The sequence below is a fragment of the Vicia villosa genome, linkage group LG7 (genome assembly GCF_029867415.1).
Source record: "Vicia villosa cultivar HV-30 ecotype Madison, WI linkage group LG7, Vvil1.0, whole genome shotgun sequence".
Lineage (NCBI taxonomy): Eukaryota > Viridiplantae > Streptophyta > Magnoliopsida > Fabales > Fabaceae > Vicia > Vicia villosa.
The window spans coordinates 82,964,357-82,975,361 of NC_081186.1; the positions used below are offsets into that span (position 1 = coordinate 82,964,357).

At 34.5% G+C, this 11,005-nt stretch overlaps 1 protein-coding gene and 1 pseudogene across 1 annotated transcript; one reads left to right on the forward strand and one right to left on the reverse strand.

Annotated features, from left to right (window-relative positions):
* LOC131617621 (F-box/kelch-repeat protein At3g06240-like) lies at positions 1 to 1,550 on the reverse strand (annotated as a pseudogene).
* Positions 1,551 to 5,833: 4,283 nt separating this feature from the next.
* On the forward strand, positions 5,834 to 8,197 carry LOC131619510 (auxin response factor 17-like). Its single transcript, XM_058890598.1, has 3 exons — positions 5,834 to 6,733; positions 7,024 to 7,202; positions 8,035 to 8,197. Exons 1-3 carry the CDS (start codon positions 5,834 to 5,836, stop codon positions 8,195 to 8,197), a joined length of 1,242 nt encoding a protein of 413 aa, XP_058746581.1.
* Positions 8,198 to 11,005: the final 2,808 nt, after the last annotated feature.

Below are 11,005 nucleotides of genomic sequence, written 5' to 3' on the forward strand. Positions count from 1 at the left end.
TACAAGAAATTATCATGTGCTTCTTATATACTTCTTGCAAGTTATAACATTACAATAACCATAGTCATAAACATGACGAAAAGAAAAAAACAATTAACTATACATTCCTTCCTCCTATAGGCAGAGAGCTCTTCTTGTACTTTCCTATTTGAGAGCCATAATGCCATGGATTAACACCAAGATCCTCTTCAATCATCTTAGTATTTAAATCAATGCAGGCTAATTTATCATCGGTTCTCTTAAAGAAGACTAGATTGTTTTTTATCCCGACTCCAATGGGAGAGTGGATGAAAGGTAGGTGGTTAATAACAAAGAGTTTGGTCCATGATTCTTTGACACCGAGTTCTCCCAAAACTGATATATGAAAAGTACTTGTCTCTATGTAAGTTGATATCAAGGCAATTGACTCATTTAAAAGAACCAAATGTTTGTCGAGAAATTTGTGCATATCTTTCCTGGCTTGTTCAACGGAAAGAGGAAGAGGAGAAACATCCAAGTAGGAGGGAGCTGGTGTGGTAAAGAAAACCTCATTGGTAAAATCAAATGATATCAAACATTCTTCAAGATCATATTTAGACTCACTTCTAGCCCACCAATGAGACACTCCATTCACATACACTCCGATCATCCGATCTAGCGTATAGTAATGCCGATTTAGTATACAGTTATGAAGCTCTTTCCAAGAGTTGTTTCTAAGAGAATACAACTCCCAACAGCTTTGGTATCGGTCATTTAAAATACCATAATTTTTCAATTGAAGCACTTTATAGTCATCTGTTACAGAATCATAGCCAAATCCATGAAGACCGTACCAAAAGGTCAGGGAAGTTGGCACAGGCACAGACCTACGAGGAGTCGGAGGAATAACCTTGGATTCACCTGTAGTTGGATTCCACAGCACAGGACGTCCTTTGAAGCTTTGTCTGAGACAGAAAATACCATTAATACTGACAGAACCCAAAATATAAATAGGGTCATGACACTCTTGATATGGATGTGGCCAATCAATTTTGACCCTATTTTTGAACACGCCGCCAGGTAGCAAATAAAACTCAGAGGGAGCTGTGTATTCATCTTTAAGGTATGATAGGATGAAATATGTATCATCATAATCCTTACTAACAGACAACAAATTGTTATTGTTGTTGAACAAGTTGATGAAATAAGAGTTTTGTAACAAGAGTGACCATGACTTGGATGCACATTCAAATCGTTTCAACGATTTTAAAGGCAATTTAGAGAGAATACAGAATGAGACATCATCAGGTATATAGTTTCTAACTTTTTTGCTTGTCACAATGATTGCCTCAGATTCTTCCATCTCCCAATCCTCTGAAACATTAATCCTGAAACACTTCCGATTATACATCGCACCGATTGCCTGGGATTCTTCCATCTCCCAATCCTCTGAAACAGTAACCCTGAAACACTTCCGATTGTCTCTCATTGCCACCGATTCTTCCATCTCCACTTCCTCTGAAACAGTAACACTGGAATTGGTGTGAACTCTGAACAAGTAGAAGAAGAATGTCAATTATAAGATTGCAAAGCTGTTTGTCATTCTTATATGTCTTATATATATATATATATATATATATATATATATATATATATATATATATATATATATATATATATATATATATATATATGGCCACTACTACAGAATTTATTTATGCACCCTTCAACTTATACTCACAGCCGCCTAAAAATATTCACTCTCAAAGAATCAAATCAGTAAGATATCAAATATTTGAAAATTTATTGAAAAAATCCACATAAGTTATCATTTATTGGAAATTGAAAGTTTATTTGATTTTATTATTGAATATTCACTCTCAAAATATCAAATCAGTAACAAATAAAAAATTTGGAAACATATTGAAAAAATCTGATATAAATAGTCACATAAATGATCACTTATTGAAAATTGAAAGTTTATTTGATTTTATTACAGAAAATAAGTTTGATTAAATTGTGAAAATAGTTTTGTTTAATTTTAAAAATAATACTTGATTTTGACTTATTTGATTGATTTCGGTGATTTTTTATATTAATTTTTTCGTCTTAGGTTTGATACTTTAGCGGCTCCGAAAGTCTTTTCTTATTATAGTTATTCAACCATGACTCAATCATATAAGAACTTATACCAACAAGAATAATATAGGTGGCAGTAGTGATACAAACTATGAGTAAGGATGAGGAAGATGATTGTGCAATTAGATTGTACAAAGAGAAAGAGAATAGTCTCGCATCTTTTTCACAAAGAATTCAAGTCTTTCTATAATTAGGGATGTCAATTGCATCTGTTAATGGGGATCCCTGTGGAGAATATCTGTGCGGAGATCCGAAGTTGGGGATTTTTTTCCCCGTGGGGATGGGGATGGAGGGAAAAGTTCCCCCGATAACACTTTGGGGCGGGGATTGGGAAAGTATCCTCCGTCCCCGTGGATTCCCCGACTCCGAAGATATATGTTAATTTATATATTTTATATATTATATAATTATATAATTTTCCAATGTATTAGAAAATGAAGAGTCATTAGAAGTTATAGATTTGTCACATATAATCAACCACTTGCGCTGGACGACATCAGTATTGTGGTAGTAAATTAGTGGAAGCACGGTAGCAAGAAGATATGTTACTATTTATTAGTGTCATAGTTTTGATCAAAAAGTGTAGAAATTTTCTTAGGATTCGATCTCCGTGGATATCCGTGGGGATCTGTGGGGATGGGGATGGAGGGAAATATTCCCCCGTGGCGGGGATTGGGGATGGGAATGGAGACTAAATTTGGGGGCGGGGCGGGGAGTGGAGAAGCATCCTCCGAACAATATCTGCCCCGTTGACATCCCTATCTATAATCCAAACAAAAACTACACAATGTGTAATTGTAGGCCGATGGGATTCTTGAATGTAATGAGCCCTTTAGTCTAAAAATTTCTTTAAAAATTTGTATTGAATAATTTCAAAATGTATTTATGAAAAAATTTAATTAAATTAATTAATTATCTTACTCTTTAATGCATTCAAATACAAAAATCTAATTGGAAGTCTTCTATATTTGACAGGTACACGGCCATAATGTATGCTATAAGTCTTTTATCAAGATTCACGCAAAGCCCAAGTTAGATACATTTTGGAGCAGGAAAAAGAATTTTAAGGTATTTACAAGAAACAAAAGAGTTCGGTATATAGTACACTACCGAAACCAACACAAGATTACTCACCAACAGTGATTGAGCAGGTTCGATAGATGACATGAAGAACACCTCTGGCTATGCCTTCTCTATAGGATCAAGAATTTTCTTTTAGGCGTCGAAGAAACAAGCTACAGTCGCACAATCCACAGTAGAAGCAGAGTACGTGGCAGCTGCTAGCTGCTGAAACAACGAGTCAAGCTATATGGCTTCAGAGGATACTTGAAGACATGGGAGGAAAACTACAAGAGCCTACTAAAATTAACGACAAGATATCAGCAATTGCAATAACAAAGAATCAAATGCATCATAGCAGATCAAACTCGACTAATGCAGGACAAAAGATCAAATTGCAGACATATTCACCAAGGCAATACCTAAATCAAGCTTTGAAGAGCTACGAGCTATGCTTGGAGTTAAAGAAATTTGCATCAAGAAGGAGTGTTGAAATTGCTTCAAATTTGTAGAATATTCTTAAATATAATATGTATGAAAATGGTAGAATATCCTAGAACTATAATATGTATGAATATGGTAGGAAAATCTAGAATTATAAGTGTATAGAAAAGATATAAATACTTAGAACTATCATGATACTAATATATCATGAATACTCTAGAAAGAACTAAAGAAATGTAGAAATATTTACCACCATTGAGAGGTTGGTGACTTGAGTCTATAAATAGACATAGCCTTCTTTCTAAACAATTCTCTAAACCTATCTTTTATCAACTAATCAACTACCAACAGAAACACTCCTTGATATTCTTTAAGTTGGACATGATTTTCGGCGAAGGAACATATTGGAAAGTCGCGAGAACTTGATTGTTTTCTCCTTAAGCAGGAGTTAGAGGAAATCTAAATTCTTTAGCGGCAATGACAACTTAACATAGGACGACAGAGCGAATAGCTTTTGAGACCGCCATCATCGACAGATCTGATTGAGGATCTAAAGGAGTCTTTGCTTCTTGGGACCTAATAGGTTGTCCAAAACAATTATAATTTATGAGGATGAAATTTTAAACCCATTTTTAAATTCAACAAACGTTAAACCCTTATCTTGATTTAAAAATTTCCACAATATGCTTATGCGGCAGTTTTAAAGCATTTGATCTATTAATTCTACAGCTAGTCGGCTACTATATCATACAGAAACAAACTTCTCACACCCAATTGTTCAGTTCAACTTGGTTTCCAAAACTGTGATATAGAATCTTATTGGTGTTAGAAAGTATAGGATAAGTATTTTTAGTATCGTCTCCTCAGGGATTGATGCGATATTATCGCCGTTCTACAGCTTAGTGTATTTTGAGTTAAGGCTCTGGATGTGTTTAGTATCATGAAAGATAAATAGCATTAAAAGAAATTAAAGACAATAAATTCGGGTTTAAAAACGATTTGGTAAAACTGTGTCAAGATTAGTGTTCATTAGTTTGCTTCATATGTACTCTAAAGATTATATATATGAACCTATTCATGATTAATACAATCACGTATCCTCTCGATACTGTTTATCTCTAAAGCAATATCGTGATTATTATCCTATTCACCGTCAGATGATCTCTCATGCCGACAATCAACATGATAATCTTAAAAGCTTGATACTTGTGAATATCAACTCACAAATCTATCTCTAGAGTTTGTTTATTGATAGATGAATATCTTTTAGGTCTAGCTTTGAAACATATCTCTCAATAGTGATCCAAAACAACAAATGAAACATAAATAACAAGATATTCACCATGTATTAATCATTAACCAAGTTCATACATAATAGATCAAAGAAAGTACATATTTACAAACTAACTACCTCTAATCTTGACACAAGATGAAACTTAGCCCTCCATATCCATGGAAGCTTCAACAACAAGCAACAAACCAAGATTTAGTGACATCAAACTCAAGAAGATCAAAGAAAGATGTTTGGAAATCTTGATTTTCTTCTTAAAAATGGTTTTTCTCTTCTTCTCTTCCCCTAACTTTCTCTCCAAATGTGTGTTATGATAAGAACAAAGCTAACCATGCTTAATCATCAATTTTATGTGGCTAAGAACAAAAGTTGAAAAAGTAGGTCCGCTGAGCGGAGGGGGTCCGCTGAGCGGAGCAGTAAAAATATCTGTTTTGTCTTCAAGGTCCGCTGAGCGGAGAGGGTCCGCTGAGCGGAGGTAAATTTTCTGCTCTTCACTGCCCACGTCCGCTTCAGCTCCGCTGAGCGGACTTGCTGATGAAAAAAAACTGCTGCATCCCTGCCTGGGTCCGCTTGGACTCCGCTGAGCGGACCTCCTTGCACAAAAATTCTTCTTTTTGCATTCCATCCTCATTGCAAGCTTGTTTTGATCATTCTTCTCATTCCATCTTGTCCAAAAATTGTTAAAACCTAAAGAAAACATAACAAGAGTTAATAAACTAACTTAATTTAGAAAATAAACATAAAGTTATTTATTTACATACTATTATATCAAAAAGTAATCAAATTTGGCACAAGAGTTTCAGAAATACCACAAAACATATATACAAACTATGCACAAATGGGATTCTAACAATTGGCGCTCTCTTCTATATAATAATTCACTCTCACTCTAAGCTCTTCTTCAAAAAACACTCTTAGCTCTTTCACTACCTAAGTTTCGAGATGGCTCAACAACAACAATTCTGCAATGTAGATCCAAGAATATGGCAAGAATGTGCAGGAGATTCTTTCACTGTTCCTAAACTCCATTCTAGAGTTTATTATTTTCCTCTTGGTCATTTACAACACTCTCCTATTACCCCTAACATTCAAACACTCTCCCTCCTCCGCCCATTCATTCTCTGCACTGTCTCCTCTATTGATCTCCTTGCAGATCTTGAAACTGGTCAAATCTTTGCAAAACTACTCCTCACTCCCGTCATTGACGCAACTGTTGTTCCTGTTGAGGCTAGCAATCAAGAAGACAATGGTGATCGTGTCGTTTCATATGCAAAGACTATATCTAAATCTGATGCTAACAATGGTAGTGGATTCTATGTACCTCGGGCCTGCGCTAACTCAATCTTTCCCCCGCTTGACTTGACAACTCCATCGTCATCTCAAGAACTTTCTGTCACTGATGTTTGCGGTGTTGTGTGGACCATTCGCCACGTTCATGGCTGGAATCCCAAGCGACACCTATTCACCACCGGCTGGAGTGCATTTGTTAAGAAGAAGCATCTTGTCGGCAGGGATACCCTTGTTTTCATTAAAAACTCGGCTGGAAAGATATTTGTTGGAATCCGCCGCCATAATATGTCTGCAGCTGCTAGTAAAATAACTGAAAAGACAGTTATCAATGCGGTAGAATTGGCTAAGACGAATACACCATTTGAAGTCATGTGTTATCCGACGGTTGATGGTTTTGATTTTGTGGTGGAAGATAAAGTTGTGGAGAAAGCCATAAAGGTTAATTGGAATACTGGAATGAGAGTTACACACAAAGTTAAGGGAGGCTCAATTTTTCATGGGACAATTTCTGCAATCTCCCATCCTTCAACTCATCCATGGCGCATGCTACAAGTAAAGATGTGCGTTCTTCTTTTTTACTTTACATACATGTGTACTTTATATATCACAATGAATTTTGCATGTTACATTTTCTTTGTGAGTTTTTTTTTTAAGTATCTCGTGTTTTAAGAACCTTTTAAACAATTCTCACTGTAAAGATTATTGATGCTAAGTAGAATTTTGATTTTGATTCTCAGACTATTAATTGATAAGAAATTTGACTTGTAGGTATAAAGTATAATGGATCACATATTTGAAATGATTGGTATTGAATTATTACTATTTTCATGTCATTATTATAGGTTGAATGGGATGAACCCAATGTCTCGAAGAATCTAAAGCGTGTAAGTCCGTGGCAGGTTAAACCTGATGTTAGCATACCTCTACTACATCAACAGTTTCCCTTGAATTTGGATGGCATGCTGGGAGTCAGGCAAAATCATTTTTCTGGATCCACTTCTTCCAACTCTTTGAAAGATAGGTTCATTTGAGAACAATTCAATGGTGGTGTCAGATAAAGTGTCATCTGATAACCGTAGTGTTTTGAACTCCTCTGGAACAAAGTGAACTGGTATTCACATCTGCAGCACCAAAATAGTTAGGCCTGGTTCAATACTATTATTTGGTTTGATTCTGTTATTAAGCGTGCTGATGCTTGTGAGTTGTGAGATGTGCAATGAATTTGAAGATACTGTCAAATTTGTCGCACAAAAATAGTTACGAAGTTTGTTAAAAAATTGTCATGTAGATAACTAGATGAACATATATGCTAATTGTGTTGAAATTTTAGTATTGAAATGATGAGATCATTTACTACAGTTTTATTGATGATTTTCTAACTCATATAATGTATGTTTGTTGTGTAGTATTTGTTTGCCCCATTAGGACACTTACATATTAGATTGCAATAAATAAGAGTTTGCTGGTCAGTGTCGTGTCTGATAAATAGGTTGCTGATTTTGAGAAATCAGATTTCTGTTGCTGAGATGGATCCTCCAAGCATTGGCTAAATAGCAGTATGATATTTTCATATTTCTATCGATGCCATATGGACTCTCCGAGCTGTAAATGATGTTCTGCATTGCTCTTATATGTGTACATGGGGTGAGAATGCTTGTTTGCTACTAGCCTACTTTAATTTAATTATTCAGCTGTCATTTTTTTAAATAATTTTTAATACTAGTAGCAATCAAAAACTCAAAGCTAATTGCATTATCTCAAAACTAACAAGTTCCACTTTGTTCTTTGCAACAAACATTATCTCAAAACCATCAAAGAGTTTTAATATTGTAAAAGATGTTGCTACTATTTAGGTTGGAAATGATTGCAGAAGCAATTTACAAGGTTGGACTTTATGGTGTTTTGGCCATCAAGTATTCCTCCTCATTTGAAACAACAGTTGAAGTTGATGTTGCAATAACATTTATGGTAATGTCCATTCCTGATAATCTGGGTAGTCTTAATCATATCAAATGAAGGGTAATTATATTCAAATTTTAGTTTAATTTAGTTCTACTTACTCTTGATATTTGTCATGACGATGTATAAACAAAGAACCAGTAGTCAGGGAATGCAAGTTGTTGATGTATATTTCTATAGTAGATTATTTCTCCATCATGATTCATTTTCTTCAACAATTTTGTGCCTTTAACTGCTAGTTGTTGAGTTCCAAGCCAATGATCTCGGCCTTCTTTTTGAAAACACCATAATCGAGAGAATTTTACTTGTCAGCCCCATCTGTTAAACCTAGCACCTCCTATTCATGGTCTCTAATTCTGTCGTTAAATAAAAAATCGTCGTTAAAATTATCGTTAAAACCGTCGCTCAATTGTAAAAACCGTCGCTAAATTGCAGTATGGACCAAAAGTTAAAATTAAAATTTTTAGGAGGACCATTCTTTGAAGGAAATGTTTAAAGAGACTAAAGTTGAAAATCACTATATTTAGAGGAATCAAAAACTTATTTAACACAATAGAATATTATAAGATAGTTTATGAAATTTAGAATGCAATATATAATTTATACTTTCAATTCAAAAACTAAACAACAAAAGTTGTTTAGTTTGTGGTAACGCCTTTCTCTTTAATATAGAGGACATGAGTTCAAATCTCTAAAATTGAATCATTAATTTTTCAAATTTTAAAATAATAATAAATGGCATGTCAATGTGGCATTTAAAATCACCCATAAAAATTGACTAAAAAAAGTTTTAAAAAAAAATACGAATTTCCAAAAATTAAAAGTTAATAAAAATGACACGTGGCAGCCACGTATGCTGATTATGTTAGAATCTTGATGAGGGCTGCGAATTTTTTTTAAGAGGGTAAATCAAAACACGCTCATATGGTACTTAACCCTAAAAACTAAAACCAAAACATAATTTAATAATAATAGTTAAGCCAACACAATTACCAAGTCTCATCGAAACGACGGTCCTCACATACGTACTCTAACCTATTTAGTTGGACATAATTTTAATTAAAGTAATTTCTAATATGCATATTTCTAATGAAGTTAACATGGCAAACTTTCTTGTGGAAAGCCGCCACTTGCACAAAGTTGTTCTTCAGATTGGCATTGTGCAAAATTTCTTCTATCTGAAATAGTTTCTCTGCTATGGTCTGAGAGATTTGTTTCTCCACCATTTGATAAACATTATTCAGTTGGTCATTAGCTCCCTCTCGTAGCAACCTGCCTTAAAAATTTACGTTCAAACGAGTCACCACCCACTATTTGTTTCATGGGCAAGTGGGAAACCTTAAAAAGAGAGATTTTGGGTAAGTAGGTAAATTAGGCAAAGGGAAGGTGTTAGGCACCCTTTGCCTCCCTTATACTCAAGGGGACCCATTTAGCCTTTAAGTTTTATAAAAAAGATTTTGACAATTGGTTTTATAAAAAAATTTTGACAATTGTTAACTAATAGATTTAAAAAAATAATAGGCCTTTTGGCCAAAAAGGTAAAACCTCGGAGGTTTTGATAGGGTCATTGTCAGATCGAGACAATAATAACCAAAGGCCACAAAACCGTGAATAACAAAAAATAAGATAGGGTCATTGTCAGATCGAGACAACAATGGCCAAAGGCCAAAAGTCGTGTATAGCAAAAATAAAACATAAAGGACCTCAATGTATCATCATTGGCCAAAACAAGTTTTTTTAAAAGAGAGGCCTTATTTTAAATCATTGGCCAAAACAAATATTTAAAAACACAGGCCTCGTAGAATTCATTGGCCAAAAGTTTTAAAAAAGGTTTAAAAATAGGGGGAGGCCTCATAGGTAATCATTGGCCAAAAGTTTGTTTTTGAGTTTGAGGTGAGAGATTTGAATATGATAAAAAGAAAAGGTTTGTCGGTCGTTGTCTGTTAACCGACAACGAATTAGGGTTCGTTCAAGACATTGAACCATACGACAAACCATCTAGAGAGGGAAGAAAAACTTAAAAAAAGCGTAGGAAAATAAAGTGAAAAATGTGTGTTAGAAAATTTGTACGTCAAAGTGGAAAAATGTCCCTTTTTAGGGTTGCCAAGGCCCCTTTTTATAGATATGGAAATTAGGTTAAAAATCCATAAAAGGAAATAACTCATATCCAAAAGTCCAAAATTTGCCATTGTGAAAATGCAACAACACATTAGGGTTCGTTCAAGACATTGAACCTTACGACAAACCTTCTAGAGAGGGAAGAAAAACTTAGAAAAAGCGTAGGAAAATAAAGTGAAAAATGTGTGTTAGAAAATTTGTACGTCAAAGTGGAAAAAGGTCACTTTTTAGGGTTGCCAAAGCCCCTTTTTATAGAGATGGAAATTAGGTTAAAAATCCATAAAAGGAAATAACTCATATCCAAAAGTCCAAAATTTGCCATTGTGAAAATGCAACAACACATTAGGGTTCGTTCAAGACATTGAACCTTACGACAAACCTTCTAGAGAGGGAAGAAAAACTTAGAAAAAGCGTAGGAAAATAAAGTGAAAAATGTGTGTTAGAAAATTTGTACGTCAAAGTGGAAAAAGGTCACTTTTTAGGGTTGCCAAAGCCCCTTTTTATAGAGATGGAAATTAGGTTAAAAATCCATAAAAGGAAATAACTCATATCCAAAAGTCCAAAATTTTCCATTGTGAAAATGCAACGACACATTAGGGTTCGTTCAAGACATTGAACCCTACGACAAACCTTCTAGAGAGGGAAGAAAAACTTAGAAAAAGCGTAGGAAAATAAAGTGAAAAATGTGTGTTAGAAAATTTGTACGTTTGCCATTGTGAAAATGTCACTTATGGGATTCGAACCTAT